This window comes from Lasioglossum baleicum, chromosome 10 (assembly GCF_051020765.1).
Source record: "Lasioglossum baleicum chromosome 10, iyLasBale1, whole genome shotgun sequence".
Lineage (NCBI taxonomy): Eukaryota > Metazoa > Arthropoda > Insecta > Hymenoptera > Halictidae > Lasioglossum > Lasioglossum baleicum.
This window is the reverse complement of record NC_134938.1, coordinates 4254137-4274803: the sequence shown is the minus strand read 5'-3', so window position 1 is coordinate 4274803 and position 20667 is coordinate 4254137. Positions and strand designations below refer to the sequence as shown.

General features: G+C 41.3%; 1 protein-coding gene across 6 annotated transcripts in view; it reads left to right on the top strand.

Annotated features, from left to right (window-relative positions):
* The window catches only part of Gro (TLE family member transcriptional corepressor groucho), a 95289-nt gene extending 76597 nt beyond the window's left edge, over positions 1-18692 (top strand). For 4 of the 6 annotated variants that reach the window (XM_076431960.1, XM_076431959.1, XM_076431958.1 and 1 more), the window contains 7 exons: positions 7722-7775; positions 9058-9246; positions 11672-11890; positions 13824-13891; positions 14381-14656; positions 15932-16535; positions 16973-18692. In XM_076431960.1, coding sequence (XP_076288075.1) covers positions 7722-7775; positions 9058-9246; positions 11672-11890; positions 13824-13891; positions 14381-14656; positions 15932-16535; positions 16973-17080 — 1518 coding nt within the window. In that variant the 3' untranslated portion in view covers positions 17081-18692. The remainder of the gene's footprint in view (positions 1-7721; positions 7776-9057; positions 9247-11671; positions 11891-13823; positions 13892-14380; positions 14657-15931; positions 16536-16972) is intronic. The other 2 variants (XM_076431961.1, XM_076431962.1) reach the window with 2 other exon arrangements.
* The last annotated feature ends 1975 nt before the right edge of the window (positions 18693-20667 follow it).

Sequence of the window (20667 nt, the reverse complement as noted above, 5' to 3'; positions counted from 1 at the left end):
CCCCGCATTTGCCCCCGCGCCGCGCGACGCGATCGCAACTCACCTAACCACAAGTCGCGCTAATTTCCCTACGAGTACAGCGAACTCCATCGCAGGTCCGGCTAATTTGGCCGCGACAGCAACTGGTAGAACTAATTCGCAAGCCGCAAATTTTCCTGTAAGCATGTCGCGACAAATTTTCCTACCAACCGCAACCCGATTGATCCGCATCACAATCGCGTTAACGAAGTTCCTCTAATTCTCCGGCATCTGGGGAGTCCTCGGCTTTTCAGCGCTCGTCCGTTCACCCAGGCTGATTCCAGCGCGATTGATTTTTTTGTCGATATCTCGCAATTGAAGGGTTCTTAAGACGGTGGACTCCTTTTTCCAGGATCGCGTTCTCATTTCTCGGTAATACAAAAATAGGGGTTTTCAGTAGTAAAGAACGCTGGATAAAAGATCGATTTAGGGCGCTGTCGCCCTCAAAAGTCCTATTTTTTCGTTTACGAGGCGTAATTTGCATTATTCGGCAGCATGTAGCTATGAAAGTAGCTACAACAAGCCACGAAAGTATTCGAACGAAAAAAAAAGTATTCAGTGTTATTAAACGATACTTTAACTTACTTTTGCCACACCAAATTTTGTATATTTAGTATAGAAACATCAATATCTTGATAAATCTTCAAATCACTGTGATAATCGTGATAAATTTTGTTTTCAACATTACCATTAAATATGTAATCAACTTGTTTATTTTTACAAGTGAATAAATACTACTGTTATCGTGATTTCATTATTAAAAATATGAGTATTGACTTAGGCTACTTTCAAAATAAAAATTTGTATCATTCTATGAACCAGCTAATTTCCTTTTTACAAAATCTGTGTGATTTTAAATATATTAGTTACAATTTGCTTCAGAATGAAAAGATAACGTAAAAATGTAAATATTAAAATTGCCAGCTTGAATTTTCTCGAAAATGGACTTAGGCCACTTTCAAAATAAATAGCTCAATTGATTATAAAAAAATCAGGTCGTTCGATACAATTATAAAAAAGTTATCCTGTTTTAAAGAGCGTTCTGATACTTTCGTGGCTCGCTCTTGTGCTCGCAGTTGTATGCTTCCGAATAATGCAAATTACGCTGCCGAATAATGCAAATTATTCCTCGTAAACGAAAAAATAAGACTTTTGAGGGCTATAGCGCCCTAGATCGATCTTTTATCTAGCGTTTTTGATTACTGCAAACTCCCATTTTTGCATTGTCGAGAAATGAAAACGCGAATCCCGCAGCCTTGCAATCCTGGAGGCAGTCTACTCCCTTAAGAATACTTGCGTTCCGAGATTCCACGTTTTATTTCGATAAATCGATTTAAAAATAAAGTGATATATCTTGATAAAAACTGAAGATACAATCTTCAATTTTCGCCAATACATTCCGGGCCAGGGACGCACACAGGTGGTTCCTCCGCGTCGGTAAACGGTGCATATACACGAACACCTTCGGCACGGAATCCCGTATACATATACATAGCTCCTAGCAGACGCATAATGGATGGATGGGCGTTGTACACGATATTACGTCATTAGGAAGGCAATGCTATCGTATGCCCCGTTTCGAGCTGGTTGCATGCGGCTCGTAAGGCGCGCAGGGTGGCGCAAAGAACGCTTCGCTTGCCACCGGTAGCTCGACGGTAATTAGGATATAAACCGCGAAATGTTCTTGAATTATTAATCGTCCCTAGACACATGATCCGTCTTCTTTCGGGCATCCACTTGACCCGACGCCGGATCGACCGAGAAATATATATCTCGAGAGCATTCATTAAACCTCCAAGCTTTGAAACCAGTCCACGTGTGTTGTTCTAGAAGCAATTCTCCAAGTACCAGAGCGCACGTAACATTTATTTAAAATAATAGGTTGCGGAAAAAGTTTCTTCCTATTCTCCCGATAGATGGTGTTACCATGTCATAACTCTGTTAATATTAATCGGATCTGGCATTACTGAAGTCAAATAGACGTTTAATTCTTACTTTAATCATCTTAACAAGCCGAAATCATTAGATTGACATTATTAGATCATTCTAACTTTTTCAATGTTTTAAATGGCACCTTATTACGTTCTGAAAATAACTGAAAACAAAAAAGAAATTCGATACATTTCGAAATTCTATTACAAAAAAGGAGAGAATAAACTTGGTTCAAGCGTTTTGAATCTGGAAGTTTTGATGTCAAAGATGCACCTCGTTCTGGTCGACCAGTCACTGAACAAGTCGAAATCAAAACAGTTCTAAACCGTTTAAAGAAGACTGGAAAAACAGATCGATGTTTGTGTGCCTCATGAGTTAACATTGAAGAATCTGATGGACCGAATTTCAATTTGCGAGTCTTGCTAACACAAAACAGAATGGAACCTTCTTTGGAACGGCTTATTACAGGCGATGAAAAATTTGGCAAAACCGTGGCAAAGCCAGGATTGACGCCAAGAAAGGTGGTGTTGTGTGTTTGGTGGGGTCATAAAGGAATCATTCACTACGAGCTGCCACCATCCGTTCAAACGATTGATTCTAATCAGAGACCATAACTGTTATAACTAAAAAGACAAAAAAGGTCATAGAATAATTCCCTAACAAAGCCGCGGACGCCATTTTTGCAAAGGAAAATGTTGCTTCGAATGATCTCAGGAACCTCTCATTTCTATATAGTTCTATATAGTGTCTTCGGAAGCTGAAACGGCACACATAATAAATTGCAATTTGCGGCTCATGAATAATTTTTCAGAAATCTTGTTCAGCTCATTCGTAATCTCGTTTAGAGAACTTGGCGGCGATAGCAGCGGTGAGGAGAAACACGGTTAAGAAAAATTAATTGCAGATGAAATTTAGGTGACATCGCGGGTGGGAAGTTTCGCCATTTATATGCAGGGCTAACGTTGTTGCTCTGCTAAGATAAAATCAGGAACGTCTTGTTGCTAGTGTTAAAGAAGAATGATACGACCCGGCGGTGTTTTAAATTCTTACAAAATGCGGCTCGTTTGCGTGGGCTCGCGTGCGTAGCTCCACGAGAAGTTTCCGTGAAAATTAAATGGCCCTTGATGCATAATTCCTCCCTTCTTTTCAAGTCTTTATTTATAGTTTGGTTAAGCGCGCCCGTATCAGCACGGGGAATGTTAATGCGATGATAAATTTATTGAGAGAAGTTCGTAACTCAACTACACCGTATTTATGTATCCCTCTTTGCCCCCACCAGGCCTTGCATTATTACGCGAAAGAAAAACTACGAACCGCGAACGCAGTTGACCAAATTATAGTGGCAAATCAGAGCAGAATCAGATTGAAACTTAACAATTTAGCTACTGGAAGCATTCGCTTGAAGGAAGGGATTACGATAAAATAACATTTTACGCGTTAGTGGGCATTCGATCGAGATTTCGAACGTAAGAGGGTCGATTAATTTTGCATGCGGTTAATGATAGAATCGGTAACCATTTGACGCTTGCTAAAAGCCGACAACGTTTCAACGCGGCAGCGCTTTGCAATGTTTTGCGCTCGTAGTATAACAGTTATACTACATGTATAACTTACCAGCTCCCGTGCGACCCGCTTCGAACTCGTTACACGCCGCGCGTACCGAGGGGCTGGTCGCTGTGCACCGGGAACGAGCCGCTTGTAGAAACTGAGCGATAACTGGTAAATAAACGATGAAAGATACGTGAATTACAAATTGCACTCTCCTAGCCCTGCACGTTATTTACCTATTCGCCTCGGTGTTCACCGTTGTTTATCGTCTTACGTGAAACTACGTTCATACGTGTATCCTGGTTGGTAGTAATCGTCTTTGCGCCGGAACTTTGCCTCGCGTCGTAACTTGCAATATGGACGGAGCAACATTCTACATGCCTAACGTGACCATTTATTTTTTTCATCGAAACGAGACGGCTATTAATTTCTTAGGTAATTGTATGCCTATTCAAGAAAACGCATACTTCTTCATAGTTTATTTTTATTAATGAAAAAGAAAATTCAACCGACTTCGAAAAAACGCACTAGAAAGTATGAAATAATTTCCATGTAATTTATGTGAGTACACACGAACTTAAATACAATACAATCTTCTCGAAGGAAAATTGAAAATTTTTTAACTGATAGATGTTGCTGATTACGATTTCATTGGAATATGATGGACTTGGAAATCACTAGGTGGGAAGAGAAGATACATTAATATGTGTATGCATGTAGAAGAGTTTCAGGATCTTCGTAATTTCCAGTGTCGAAGATTTTCAATTTTGCGCCGCCTCCGAAAGATTGTATTGTATTTAAGTTCGTGTGTATTCATTTAACTTACGTGGAAATTATTTCATACTTTTTAATGCATTTTTTTAGTGCGTTTTTTCGAAGTCGGTTTAATTTTATCTTACAAAATTTGTTTATCTCACACTTTTTAGTGGAACGAGCAGAATTTGTTGAACACCGTGGGATGGTTTTTCGGTCCTATTGGTTATTCGCAATAAAAACCGCAGAGAATTGAAAAATGCAACATTTGTTTTCAATATCAGGGCTTGTCATTATATGTTGTCATTTTTTTAAAAGCTACGGCCTTAGGGTATAAGCGATTGGTCTACTCTGTGTATAGTATTCATGTTTCATTATAATGCTTATGTATCTCTAGTTTTATTTTCTGTTTGTTTTTTTTTTTTGTTCGCAATCTCTGTATGGTAATCTCTGTATTCTCTATTATGTTGAAATAAATCTCACATGAGACTTTCTATAATAAAAAAAGAGACCACCTCGGGGACATACTCTACAAGATGCAAACGGTTTCGTTCCGATTGGTCCATCCATCTCGGCGTAATCGGTGAACATACATAGAAAAAAGCGAAAAAAAAGGCACGTACAGATCGAATTGACTCTTTTTCGAATTACTCCTTTTTCGAAGTCGGTTAAAAAACAGGAATGGACACGTGAAAATAAATAATTTATGTGGTCTTGTATGTTCCTGAAGAACAAACTCTTCAGAGTGTATGTGAAACTTATTGGCATGCCCTAGGCTAGAGTAGACGCTACCGTCGGATGATTTTTAGATTTTTCGCGTTCTTTTTCGAAATTGTTACCGTGGGTTGCTCTCTTTCTAAAAACGGTACATTTCGACGTCCCGAAGATGTGCTTCGTTCAAAACGGGACGTATGGTCACATTATACAATACATGCCTCGAATCCTGAATTTTTCGACTTTCCCCAGCTGGAGAAACGCTTTCGTACTAGGCGACTACGATAGCGAAGGAGGTGGCACGAAATTCAGTAGTGCGAGTCAACGACAAGTCGGACGGCCGAAAATTTTTCTGCAGGTGTTTTCCTTCTGGGTATTTTAAATTGTTTCTCCGGAGCAGGCGCTAATGACAAAGGAACTTTAGGTTCCTCAAAGCTTTCAGCTATCTCGCTCGAAATAACCTAGATACCTCAGGTACTTCCGGTACCTAAAGGTACTTTGGCTACTCCGCATTCTCGAGGCATTCTGGATGTTTCAGAATACTCGAACAAAGGGCGAGATTCTAAGCGCAGAATACGATTCTCAAGTGACATTCCGTCTCATCGCGTCGACAATAAAATTCCTCCCTCCCCGGTGGTAAAAGACTTCTGTACACGGGCCGTTTGGCTCGCTAATCAAACAGGTTCCTCTCCGTAACGCGGGGAACGTCAATTTTTAACGGAACATCTCCGCAGCTGTTTGTAACGCTTCGAGCTACTTTCTTTTTTGATTGGTGACTGAAAGGGTAATTTCAAAGACGATAGGGGAGAGGGGCTAGTTGACTAATCCATTTTAATTGTAATACTCCCTCTGTCCTATAATAATAGTAGCAGTTGATGAATTTAATTTATCCCATAATAACAGTAGCAAAACAAAATAAATATAGAACGCAACATTTATTATCAAGAAACTAGATTACATTAAACAATAAATTAAAAATACTACTCCTAATTTTTATTTTGAGTGTTCAGATAGTTTCCCTCTCTCTCTGGATTTTTCAATAATTTCGTTACTGTGTGCGGTGCACACGTTGCAACAAATGAACTCGCGAAAAAGGCATCAGATGTGTGTCCTGTGAAGTAAAGTTTACCCAAACTAATTGCTGTAGCTTTCCAAAAACGTTCAAATCGTATAGTACAATATTAAAAAGGTTATCGTCTTTTTTATAGAGCGTACGAATATTAATTCGAGTCATTCTATGTTAAAAGTTAGTCAACTAGCCCTGGTCTCCCCTACAATTTTCTTTCATACTCAACTCGAAAGCTGCGTCTTTGGAAACAGCCTGTACAGGATCGATCAACAGTTTCGATCTCGTGACTCACTCTGTATTTCCGGCGAACGGTTGCAGAAGAGAGTCTCTCGACCTATTTTGCGGACGTGTACGACCAGCAGATGCATCTTCAGAGACATATTATTAATCTTGACACTTGCGCACCTTCTCGAGGCGTTCTGATTGCGCGGCTACGTAATGCCGTTCGGAGAGTGCAGACGCCAGATACCCGAGGCCTTGCGATTTGCGGCCTGTAAGCCGATCCAGGCGTCAACTGCACTTCGGTATCGCGCGCTCTATGGTATTTTCGCAGTCAACAGTCTGCGTGTCGGTTTCGTGCGCGAACCGTGTAAAATTTGTCCCACCATTTGTCCCGTCTGTGTCTGTATCGCTGTCGCGGTTATAGCGCCGTTTATACGGCAACGGGCTTTACGCCGATCGCTGCTGTGCTTTTCGTAGCTCTTTTTTTTTACTTTTGTTTCAGGGCGGTGGGGAAATGCTGTTACGCACAGCCCCCTAAGATGAAGTTCGTGGGTAATGTGGGGCTCGGTTCCCCCTTACAAGGGAAGGACCCCAAGTGTCAGACTTCAATTTTGATAATTTTTTGTGAGACGATGGTATATGGATCCCTAATGATGTCTGCAAAATATTAAGTGCAGTTACTCAATAGTTTTAAAGATATAAACAATTAAACTTTCATACCTTGTTGATATACCATTATGTGTAACCAAGTTGCGTGAAAGTTCAGTTGTTGATATCTTTAAAACTATTGAGTAACTACACCTAATATTTTGCAGACATCATTAGGGATCCATATACTATTCTCTCACAGAAGATTATCAAAATCGAAGTCGGGCAGTTGGGGTCCTTCCCTTGTTAGATGGAAATTGGGGACTTAAATCGCTACCCATACCCACTATAACCCCACCGCCCAGGGCCTTTTCTCCTTTTTTTTTCTTTAAGGGTTTCTTTAAGGCTGCCACTGTCAAGACACATACATTTTCTTAAATATCGAGTGATTTAGGGTTCTTATATTATAGAAAAAATGTAGTCATCCGCATATTCAGGGAGACATACAACTTAAACTATACGTGTTTAAACACACACAAGTTGACCTTTACGAAGCACACCCATAAACGGAGGGTTTCGGCACAAGTATCAGTTCCATGGCATTTTTAGCTAGGAGCGCTGGTGTATTTCTGAATTTTTACTCACTGTTTTACCGATATTTTACCGATACAATGACTGAATCGGTAAAATAGTGAGTAAAAATTCAGAAATACACGAGCGCCCCTAGCTAAAAATGCCATGGAACTACTCTTCGCATTCCCGTGGTGGTGCACGACTCATCGTATCGAGTCTCACCTGAGTTTTTATTCTATACGCATTTGTAATGTTCATTTTTGTAATTCCGTTTCTCAACGAGACCGTAATCTTTTTTTTTCAGGAGAGCGACGGGGAAAAGAGCGATCAGGACTTGGTGGTGGATGTCGCGAACGAGGTCAGTTCATCCTTCAGACTAAATCCGATATTTTTAGTACCGAATTCATTAGGCGGAAGCGTGGCGTATGCGCGGAGGCTGCCGATGAAAATGGAGGACCTTTCTTCGAGGCTGAAGCGATGACGATGTGCGTCATTGACTCGTGTGGTCGGATACGGTTCACTCTCGGGGATTTAGAGTAGCTCGAAAACACCGGCCACGAATCAATTTATTTCGAGGTGTACCGAGAGCGCATTCGGTTCCTCTTAGATAATTGCTCTCGTTGAATAGCAACGTGCTAATTTATCGACACTCCTCTCCGCGCAAGTCTACACTCTGCGACGATTTCGCAATTACATTAAATCGTGACACGTTCGGTTCTCGAAGATCCGGGTAAAAACAGCTCGAAACGATTCTGAAAATGTCTGTTTAAATCTGTTATACAGGGGTGTTCCAGCTAACTTGATTACCTCGAATAACTACTAAACCATACACCTCGTGAAAATTTTAGAACGTGGAATTCGAATGGTTTTGATGGGCACTTTTCATACGGTGCGTGTTTCTCATGGATGGTGGCGTTTCGGGGATTTCGAGGAAAGAAAACGAAGTGTATTCACGCAGAATTTGGTGCTGTCTCCGTTTAAACAAATCGAGGAGACCTTGAAACCTCTGAAACGCCTTCAGCCACATTCGAAATGTGTACCATTGCAAGTCCACACGTCATTCTTTCATATTGTTACAAATAACAGAACTATTCAAGGTGGACGAAGTTATTATCCGACGCTGTCTAGCACGGACGAAGAAGAAATTTGATTTAACCATCACCGCTGTCAGCGGCGGGCCGTTAATTTTCTGGCCCTGATCTGACGCTGTCTTACAATTCATTTCTTCTGAAGTTTCTGAATTGAAAATTGTCTCTGGACTCTGCGGCCGATAAAGCCGACGCCTAGATCCGCCGCTGATCACCGTGACATCGCGTATCGAAAAGTGATTCTCCACTGAATAAAACATTTCTAACACGAGTTCCTTCTTTTTCTGTCGCGCTTCAGAATCCAGCCGTTCATCCGTCTGGTTCTTTTCAGAGTTACGTAAGCTCGGGTGTTGTGCAGGGTCGAAGGAAGGTCCGTAGGTAATCGGAAATCGAAAAACTGCTCGGATCGCAACAGATCTCGAACAGGTTCTCCCGGTGTAGTTCCTAGGAGGAGAAAGAAAGAAAGAACGAACGAAACGAACGAAGCCCGAAACCTTTAAATCTTGACTTCTCAAAGAAACTTGTTTCTTCTTTTTTTTTCCCGCACAAAAGGAGGCGTCATCACCGCACGCGAACGGCGAACACTCAGACCCACGTGAGAACGGCACCTTGGAGAAGCTGAGTGCTCCAGGACACGCGGGACCGACTTCCGGCGCTGGCTCTGCATCCGTAAAAGACAGGCCGCCCTCGCGGAGCGGAAGCTCCTCCGCTCGTAGCACACCGTCTCTGAAAAGTAAAGATGTAAGATCTCGCGGATAGCAAGCTTGTTCGGCGACTAATCGGTCCGGTTCTCCTCTCTATCTCTCTCTCTCTCTCTCTCTCTCTCTTTCTCTCTCTCTCCCTCTCTCAGTGAGTTCGTCGAGACGAACAGAGACTTGAATACCCACCCGGCTAACGCCGTCGCTCGGTATTCGAGCTTCTCTTTGATCATTTTCGAGTTACAGGGTGTTTCTTCTATCTTACGCTTCTTAACCCTTCGGACTGGGTCTGCGAGATCCACGAATCGAATTTGTAGTTTTCACTTTCTTGAAATCGTCGTGGAATTTCCTGACGAATCGAATCCCGTTTATTATGACTGGATCTTTATGCAACATGAAAATGTTTTGCATTGATTGTGAGAAACAGGAAGAACATAAAAATTGATTTCATCCCTTAACGACTTTGTTATATTAAAAATAACATTACAACATTCTTGAATTCGTTTAATCTCTTTTATATTGGATTGGCAAATAAGTTCGTTCGCTTTTTTACAGTGGAATAAATCACAAAAACCGAACGAACTTATTTGCCAGCCCAATATTTCGCCCAACTAAATTCTTCGTGAACGCATAAAGATCCGCAGTCTAATTATGACACTGGGGTAACTCCATTTTTCCTAGAAGAATAGTATTATCTCATCCTAGCGAATAAGCACTACCGAAATTAGATTCTACGACCCCGAAACCATGTATATAGATAGATGCATTCTTGTTATTTTTATCATTAATGTAAATAGTGTTACATCAGTTTTAGTGCTCCCTAAACCTAGCGTTAAGCAGTGCAAGATAAAAAGAACACCCTGTATCGAATTGCACTACTCTCTCATCTTTCTGTGTTGTGTAGTCATCTCTCTCTCTACAGAGGTAACCGAAACGAACACTGAAATAATTTTGTGGTTTTTGGAGGCACGTAAAAGCGCGAGTTTTGGGAATTTTTCGCAGTATAGCATCGTGGCAATAGAGGTGGGTCCCCTAATCAGCATTTTCGTCGGTAACAAATTGTAGTAACACAACCGCGGAACAACGTTCATTAAATTCTCGAAAAATCACAACCATCATCCCCTCGAGTTACACGTAGATATACATATGGTATACAGTGAGTGTAAAAAGTATTCGTACGCCCTTTAAAACAGAATAACTTTTTCGTAAATACAAAAAGCATTTTCCAAAAATTATAATTTACAAGGTTACATGCAAAAGTAGAAAAGGCATTTTTTAAAACTTTTCTATTTGGGCTCTTAATGAAAATTTAAAATATATGTTTTGTAGATCTATGTTAGTTATACCCATGCTGAAAATTTCATCGAAATCGGTTGACGCAGGAAACAACGACAAGCATCGAAAGATGTACGATTCTGTGGATTTTGTAAAACTACGATTTTCACCATGTTTAAACGCTTGTAACTCGAGTTTATGTTAATCGATTTCGATGAAATTTTCAGCATGTGTGTAACTACCATAGATCTACGAAACACATATTTTAAATTTTCATTAAGGGCCCAAATAAAAAAGTTTTAATGTTTTAAAGATGGCATGTTTGCCATCTTTATTTCTGCATATAACCATGTAAATATGTAAATTATAATTGTTGGAGAATCTTTCTTGCATATCATTTCATTGATTATAAAAAATCAGGTCGTTCGATACAATTATAAAAAGGTTATTCTGTTTTAAAGGGCGTTCGAATACTTTCGTGGCTCACTGTAGACATATATATAGCTGTAAATGCAGAAATATCCGTAGTCTAACGATATCCCCTCATTGGTTCACCGGGCTGGGGCCGGTAACGAACGTTCGAGAAGTCGATCCGCTAATCACAGTATCGCCGTCCCGGGTCGAAGAAATAAATAATACGTGCGCCCGTTGCGCCGCCGTATAAAAAAAAACACTGTAGAAAAATTCGTGAAAGCGGCAACTGAAACTGGAGGGAGGGGGGGGGGGTAGCAGAAATTCTGCCGGCACTCGATTTTTAACGAGAAAAATGATCGCCGAAATACCTTCGCAGCCTCGAAAACACAACAGAGATATTTCAGCGGTCCCTTTCAGGCGGCTCCGACCGGTGTGTATCCACCGACCCGAGCACACCGTTAAAATTTGTCGCTCGCGAAGTTACGATAAGTCAATTTACACGGGCGCCGGTGGAACTGTTCGGAGTTGCCGCTCCTCTGGCCTCTCTCCTCTCCTCTCTCTCTCTCTCACTATGTACCTCTCTTTCTCCCTCCGTGTGCGTGTTTCTCTCTCTCTCTCTCTCTCTGGCGAATCGGTGAACCGGAAACACGCGCTTACGATCGCGGCAAGGATCGATACGTCTCGTTGCTTTCGCGTAAACTCGACCGTGAAATGTACAATTCCTTTCTCTGATTGCACCCGATAATAAACCGGAGCCCGTTTCGGACGAACCTCCGCAGATCGACAAGCCGGGTACACCTGTGGCGGCGGCGAGGGGGTCGCGCAGCTGTACGCCAACTATGGGCGGAATCCCTGGGCCCTTGGCATCGCGAGTCTATCATCCGCCATCGTCGCAGCAAACGCCACCGCAGGGCTATCAGGGTTTGCCGTCCCGCGGCAATGAGCCACCGCAATCGTCTTCGCCGTACAGCAACTTACCATACGCCAGGACCTCCATGGTACCCTCTCTCGGTCTTGATCGGTCTAGCCATCGGATAAACAGGGGTCCTATTTCAATCGCTGACAATACTTTTCACCAGAACATTTTTATACCCAGAGATGATCAGCCCCTCGATCAAATTAACACTTTAATCCTTGTTGTGTTCAATTTTAATCCTATTATACAGGAGGGTGTCTCAAACTTTCTTCAACATCCGGAAATGGGAGGTTACTGGGAGAATTTGAAGCAACGTTTTCCTTTGCAAAAATGGCGCCCGCGGCTTTGTTCATGTATTCACGAAAAACACGGACCAGTCAGAGCGTGATGTAGACGCGTGTTGGCACAGTCGTGTTTTTCGTTAATAACTCCTTAATAAAGCCGCGGACGCCATTTTTGCTAAGGAAAATATTGCTTCGAATGATCTCGGGAACCTTCTATTTCTTCCGGATGTTGAAGGAATTTTGAGAGATCCTGTATAATTGTCGGTGAAACCCCGGAACGCGAGCCATTCTTAGAATTTGTATCATTTACGATGTTTACAATCGTTCACTGCTTCGTTTAGAAATTCATTGAAATAGTTTTTATGGTTTTGTTACTTTATACTGATGGAGCATTCGGTAGGGCATCGAGGAATACCACGTTGTGCAAAATTTTAACCCTGTTATAGGTATAATTGTCGATAAACCCTCGGACCGCGAACCATTCTTAGAACTCGTATAATTTACGATGTTTAGCAGCATTCATTGCTTCGTTTGGAAATTTATTGAAACACCAACAATTCTTATGGTTTTATTACTTTAAACGATAGGGCATCGAGAAATACGTACCACGTTGTGTAAAATTGTATTCCTATTATAATATAATTGTCGGTGAACCCTCGGACCGCGAACCATTCTTAGAACTTGTATAATTTACGATGTTTACAACCATTCAATACTTCATTCAGAAATTCATTGAAACAGATTTTATGGTTACATATTACTTTATACTAATAGACCCTTCGATTGTGTAAAATTGTAATCCTATTACGATGTAATTGTTGGTGAACCCTCGGACCACGGACCATTCTTAGAACTCATATAATTTACGATGTTTAGAACCTGTATAATTTACGATGTTTAGCAGCATTCATTGCTTCGTTTGGAAATTTATTGAAACACCAACAGTTCTTATGGTTTTATTACTTTAAATGATAGGACATCGACAAATACATACCACGTTGTGTAAAATTGTAATCCTATTATAGGTATAATTCTCGGTGAATCCTCGGACCGCGAACCATTCTTAGAAGCTGTATAATTTACTATGTTTACAATCATTCACTGCTTCGTTTATCAATTCTTTAAAACACCCACACTTTTACATTTTTATTTAGGTCGTAGAATCTGGTTCTGGAATTTTTGTACTAGGATGAAAAGCTACCCCTGTAAAGTTACCCTCGAAGGGAACGACCCTGCAATAAAAATACCGCTATCACAACACGGACCTAAAGATAAATTATTCGACAAATAGTAAACGGTTTTTTATATTTCCAGAAAGTTAAGTTCCATAGAAAATGTTTAGACGTTTCGTGACAGCAGTCAGAGACTTTATGGATCCCTGTGTTTCGGGTAGAATCGGATATCCTTGATCGAGGCGAGATTAGAGGCTTCTTTCGCAAACTATATTCAAGTATGTACAGTGTTCCCCTAGATAATCACAGCAGTTCGGCGGCTGCGATGATTATAGCGAGCGGCGAATTCGAATTTACAGTCGTTCATTTGCTGAAAAACAGTTACTTCCGAAAGAAGTACGGCGAAGATCCTACATATTAACGCAGTCGATAGAGCAGAATTATTAAAGGGGGAGCATTGTATCCATTGCAATCTAACCCCTGTAATGCTACTCGAACGATCACAGTATCTGCATAAAGTGTTTTCGCAGAACTCCATTCATTTCGTTGCCTGTTACAGCTCGGTTTCGATGGTCACGTAAGGATACCACCGAGTAACGGGATGAGCAACGTCCCAGGCGGTAAAACGTACGTATCTGTTAATTGTAATTATCGTTTGAAAGTTTATTGCGAAAGTATACTTTCGAGAGGGGGGGACAGCATTAATTAAAGACTGCATTTGGAACCGTGCAACCTTTTTGCGAACGACGTTTCCATTCGACGCATAATTGAAAAGTTATTTGAGGTCTGCAAGTTACGCGACTCGCCCTGCATATTTCTTGAATTTTATTCGACGTTAAAGAAATTCCCGGAGAAGAAACGAAATGATAATAGATATCGGAAATCGACGAGAGTGGAATATGTGGAGCAGTTCTCCGTTTATTTCCGGTATCGTTGAAGCGGCGCATTAGTTTCGGGGTGGCGCAGCGTTTCTCCACGTAGACACACACACACACACGAACACACAAACACATACATACATATAGTTCGGTGTTTCGTTAAACGGGAGCTTTTAAGTAATCGAAGGCATCGCGTTCTGCAACGACAAAGCCATTAACGTTTTACATTTCACCGCAGAGCAATCTCGTTCCACGCGCACGGCGAGGGTGAGATGCAGCCTGTGGCATTCCCCACGGACGCTCTGATAGGACCGGGAATTCCACGTCACGCGCGTCAGATTAATACCTTGACTCACGGCGAAGTTGTATGCGCTGTTACCATCTCGAATCCGACCAAGTACGTCTACACCGGCGGCAAAGGGTGCGTGAAAGTCTGGGACATAGGACACGAAGGCGGTGGCAGTACCAAACCTGTGTCGCAGCTGGACTGCCTGCAACGCAACAATTATATTAGGTCAGTTGTCTTATAGTTCGCCAACCTACCCTAACGAATTAACCGTATTAAGGTCGATTCATCCTATCCAAGCAGACACGGGACGCGGTTTCGTTCAGCAACGATCAGGCAAACATTCTTCGATGCGTTTGTACAACGCGGAGCACGAGAGGAAACTAGCGGGAGGGGAACGGGGCAAGAGAAACGCGAACGCAATCTGAATGGCCAGACTTCTCTCTCGTGCTCCGCACTGTACTTGTCTGCCCAAAAATCGTATCAAGACTTTAGCAATGAGAATATTTCCTCGTGATTCCTCGACATTTCCTTACGTTCTAACGTAAAAATAATGGATTTCTTTTTCCCCAACCTAATATATTCAGTGAATAACAATCGTAAGACAAATAGTACAGTCATTGGCACATTTTGAAAAGTGACACAAGTCAAGAAATGGCAATTTTGAGGTTATGTCATTGAAAGATATGTATAAATTTTATAGTATTCTTTAAGTGGTATTCTAAAACGCAGTATTTGAGAAAAATCAACTTAAAGAATAAAACTTATACATATCTTTCAATAACATAACCTCAAAATTGCCATTTTTTGACTTGTGTCACTTTTCTTGCGGGGCACAGTGTGTCGTCCAATGGAAAAAAGTCCGAAAATCAAAATGTAAGATCGGCAAAATGTATCCTAAAATGTTCGTAACGAAACGTAGTTTCTAAAACTGCCTTAAATTTTGGCTGAATAAATCAATTTGTTATTAAAATTGAGGCTGAAACTTTACCGTCAAATTCCGTGCATTTTTTTAAACATGCGTCCCTCGCAAGCTATTTGGCTTTTTAATTTGATTGTTACAGGGTGTGTTTAGCATTATAAGACCTTCAATCTCCCAAAATTTTTTTTTAAACAATCGCAATTTGTCCTAATTTTGTATGTTTAACATTTATCAACTTTGATTAGAGTTTTAAAAAAAATACATCAAAGTACACCCGTGAATTTTTTTACAGTAATTGATGGCATATTAAACTTTAATGTCGCGTTGGTTTAAATCTGCACAAGTGGAGAAAATAATAAAAAACCATATTAAGACGCTCGCGCTCGGCGGCTCTCTGCGTAATCTTTCGAAGAAATTTGTTGCAATTATTTTTAAACGTATGCCATTTGATAAGTACTTACAACTTAAAACTTAAAACTGCAGTGCCAGCAATAGTACACTTACCCTACGCGGACAGCAAGAGAGAGAGAGAGCCCTAATTTCGCTGAATGGAATCTCATCGAATTTGTTTCGGTTTGCAGATCGGTGAAGCTGTTGCCGGACTGTAGAACGCTGATAGTCGGAGGCGAGGCGCGGCAGCTGATCATCTGGGACTTGGCCAGTCCGACGCCGAGGATCAAGGCGGAACTAACCTCTTCGGCGCCGGCTTGTTACGCCCTGGCGATCTCGCCGGACTCGAAAGTCTGCTTCAGTTGTTGCAGCGACGGCAACATCGCCGTGTGGGATCTCCACAACGAGATTTTGATACGGCAGTTCCAAGGGCACACGGACGGCGCCTCCTGCATCGACATCTCCGCGGATGGCACGAAGCTCTGGACAGGGGGTCTCGATAACACCGTGCGTTCCTGGGATCTGAGAGAAGGCAGACAGCTGCAACAGCACGACTTGAATTCGCAGATATTCTCCCTGGGCTATTGTCCAACCGGAGAATGGCTCGCGGTCGGTATGGAGAACTCGAAGGTCGAGGTCCTCCATGCATCCAAATCGGACAAGTACTGCCTGCTCGTCCACGAGTCCTGCGTCCTATCGCTGCGTTTCGCGTCCTGCGGCAAATGGTTCGTGTCCACCGGCAAGGACAATCTGTTGAACGCTTGGCGCACACCGTACGGAGCTTCAATATTCCAGGTGTGTGTCTGTGTGTGTGTGTAGAAATTTTCGCAGGCCCCTAACTGTCCACGGATTCCACAGAACACCCCGAATATCCCAGACAGCGGAGGAATTTACGTAACAACGTTGTACAGGGTGACAAGAAATAACGGAGTTAAACATTTCTTATTATAATTCTGTCAAATCGACGAATTTTGAAAAACCAAATGATAACAACCATAACATAGACCTTTAGTATTCATATATTTAAGAAGTTTCGAAGTGGCCACTCTTTGAGCCGATTCAGAGGCTCAAACGTGTTTTGAAATTTTCGGCTATGGGCCGCAACTCTTCTTGGAGAGCTCGTCAAGACTTTTCCAACAAGCAACTATTTATCGAACGAACAATCACACTTGTGGGGTAGACCAGGGATAAAAGCGTTTCTAACGGACGTTCCGTATATATTTCTGTTGCAGTCGAAGGAGTCATCGTCGGTGCTAAGCTGCGACATCTCCGCCGACGACAAGTATATCGTGACCGGGTCCGGTGACAAAAAGGCCACAGTATACGAAGTGATTTACTAGACGCGCGGTATAAAGGACGTTCATGTTTTCACCCTTCGTCGAAACCCGAACTCTAAAGAAACCGCGGCTCTCCCCAAAAACCCTCAGCTCTTTTTCTCGCGGGAGATCCGGCAAGTGAGACTTTTAGCAGCCTTAGGAACCTAGACTGTTACTACTGTGTATATATTACGTACGAGTCTATACTACGGTAGCGTTTAAGGAAAAGACCCCCGGAGGAAACGGCCGACGAAGACAGGCAGCGCGGAGCGGATCAGAAGAAAAATCAACAAAAAGCGACAAAAAAAGAAAAAATTGAAGTAATAGACTACAAAAACCCAATGTGTGTGCCAGAGAAGCTGTATATGTATATTAGAATTGCGTGTGCGTGGCCCGATTGTACCTACGGATGGTGTGATTTCCGTAATAGGAACCGAACTCTTTCTTTGTTTCGTGTGTATACAACGAGATACGCGTTCAACGGGACGTTACCGAGCGATCTTGCTTGCTCGACAAGTGACCGGGAAAGCCTTGCAACTGGTGATGTTAGATATGATTTCGTATAAGTACCTAATTGTAAAATCAACTGACGGCCGAAGACATATGTGGTAAGGAGAGACACGGGTAAATAAACCCTGACGATTTCTCATGGTCTTGTCCGCGACAAAGATATTCGACGGTCTCGCTGAACCGGGACAAATTTATTCTCTTCGAAACTTTTTCAACTGTTTTGCAATCACTGTCCCCCTTTTAGCGCGTTGCTACTAGATAGTAACCTCTACCGCCCGCTGCGTACCTTTGAACCCTTTTGAAACGGTGAACGACCCCCGAAACTGACCCCCTCTCGATTCAAGCTTGTTTACACCACAAATACAGCGACTCCCATTAATATTCGGACACTCTAAAAAAGACGATAACTTTTTTAATATAGTACTATAAGATTTGAACTTTCTTCGGAAGCTAGAGCAATTAGTTTACTACAGGATGTGAGAATAAATTTTTTCAAAAATTGCATTTGGTCGGAATTGTAGAGAAAATACTGAAAGTTGCATTTTGCAACTTTTTTATGCGGGCCTATATTGAAATTTTAAGAAATACGTTTTGTAGATCTGTGTCAATTAAATGCACTGTGAAAGTTTCATAGAAATCGGTTGATGCGGGGAAAAACGACGGGGGCATTGAAAGATGTTAGAATCCTTAGAATTACTGGAGTTGGAGGCCGAAGATCGTGAAGAACTGCAATTTTTACCATCTTTAAACGTTTGTAGATCATTACAACGACGACCGATTTTCATGAAATTTTCAGAATACGTTTAAATGATACAGATCTACGAAACGTGTTTCCTAAATTTTCCATATAATCCCACATAAAAAAGTTAGAATACACAACTTCTGGTATTGTCTCTGCAATTCCGACAACTTGCAGTTTTTTTCAAAAATTGTTGTCACGTTGTGTAGCAAACCAATTATTCTAACATCTCCAAAAATTTCAAATCGTATATTCCAATATTTAAAGAGTTATGGCCTTTTTAAGAGTGTCCGAATATTAGTGGGAGTCACTGTAATTAATAGCACTGTCCAACAAATTTGAACTTTCTCTCGACGTTCTGACTTCCACTGTGCGATCCTTATACAGTCTTTTATAAAGACATATTTCTCAACTTTACATTGTGACGTTATTATAACAGATTTTGAATTGTTCTTCACAGCAAAAGGATTCTGTAGACTTCCCCGAGTACAGTGATGTCCAACATCAAATACATTCGTGTTAGTAAGATAGAGATAGAGTCACTCTCCATCTTCAGTGATTGTTTAAACGTGTTTAAACATTCATAATGTATCAAGATTGGTTATCACTGTATTCGGGAAAGTCCACAGAATCTTTTGCGTCGCGATATTTGTTGGAAAACGTCTTTTTTCAAAATCAAATTTCTCGAAAACAATGTACAAGAGTCGCATAGTGAAAATCGAAGCGATTTTTGACTGTTGGACAGTGTAATCTCCAACGAGTCGCAATATAATAATAACAGAAGCACGTCGACGTCGCGAAAGATGAAGTTCCATTGTATCTACCGGAGTCGCCCGATCAGGAAAATGCAGTTAAAGTAGAAAGGGAACGGCAGAGTGGGGACATAAGTGTTAATCTGGCGACTCTGGTATCCAGCACCAGGTCCATTGAATCTCCGTTCAACCTTCGCGAAAGGGTTCAATCGTTTAAATGTTTCGTGCACTTAATTGTGAATCGGTACGGCGATCGGACATTTTTTCGGAAGGAAATCGTTGAATTGCACGCGCGTCGTGCAACGATCAATCCGCTGTTTCTACCTGAAAGAGGAAAGTAAAACGCGAGATATAGCTGCACTGTGGGAGGCGCAGTGTTGTGTATTGTTTAAACGTAACTGGCCATGACCATTAATTTTAAATATATCGATTAAAAGTAATTGTCTTTTCTATTCGAGGACGAATTCTTTCCAGCGAACGAATGCAGAGTATCGGGGTAAGTAAATTGTTCTTTATCTATTAATGAGTCTGTTCCAATGACACTGTCCAACGAATTTCAACTATTTTTATGTTCCCTAATTACTGTTGCGTCCTTATAGAGTTTTCTGCGCTGATTCCGAATCTGTTTTTAATTTTTTTCAGTTTTTTTGAGGAACATGGCTTTGAAACAAAAACATATTTTTCAACTTTAAACAAATATTGTGATGTTATTATAAAAGATATTGAATTGTTCTCTGCGGCAAAAGATTCTGTAGACTTTCCCGAATACAGTAATATCCGATATTTATGATTGTTTAAACATGTTTAAACAATGATTAAAGACGGAGAGACACCACTTTTGCATCAATTTTTCAGGATATTTTTCAATTTATCTCGAAAAATAAGAGTCCAGCGGAAAATCGAACTATACCACGCGATAGAGCGAACTTTTATCTTGAGAAACCACCCTTTCAAGTTTGCAACATCGACGTTTTTTTCGAACTAGAAAGCAAAATATCTTCGCCCGTCGATCGTTCTAGTGGTGAGCTCCACTGGTGACAACGCATGTCGGGCGAAGATATTTTGAAAAATATGTTTTTTCTTCAAAGCCTTGTTCCTCAAAAACTTTGCGCATAGGAGAAAAATTGAGGACAGATTCGGAATCAGCGCAAAAACTCTATAAGAAGGACCTCAACAGTAATTAGTAGACTGCGGATCTTTATGCAAAATAAAAAATGTGTTGCATTGTTTGCAAGACACAGGAGCCAAATAGAAATTTCCTTCTTCTTTTAATTGCCTTATTCAGCTGAAATTAATGCACTGATGTCCTTAAATCTTCTTAATTCGTCCACTGCTTTAAATTGTAAATGCCCATTTTTGTCGTAAATGCATAAAATCCGCAGTCTAGTAATCAGGGAACAAATTTGGTGTTGGACAGTGTGATTGGAGCAGCGATACAGGTAACAATTGGAATGATGGTGCAATCGAAAAGAGGGTGAGTCGTCCACTGCTAATACGCGTATCTTGTTGAATTTGATTAATCTGATAATGTACGAATGCAGCGTCGCATCGAAATTGGCAAAACATTTTGAAACCGAGAATATAATTGCTCGCACTTGCTTCCAACGTTG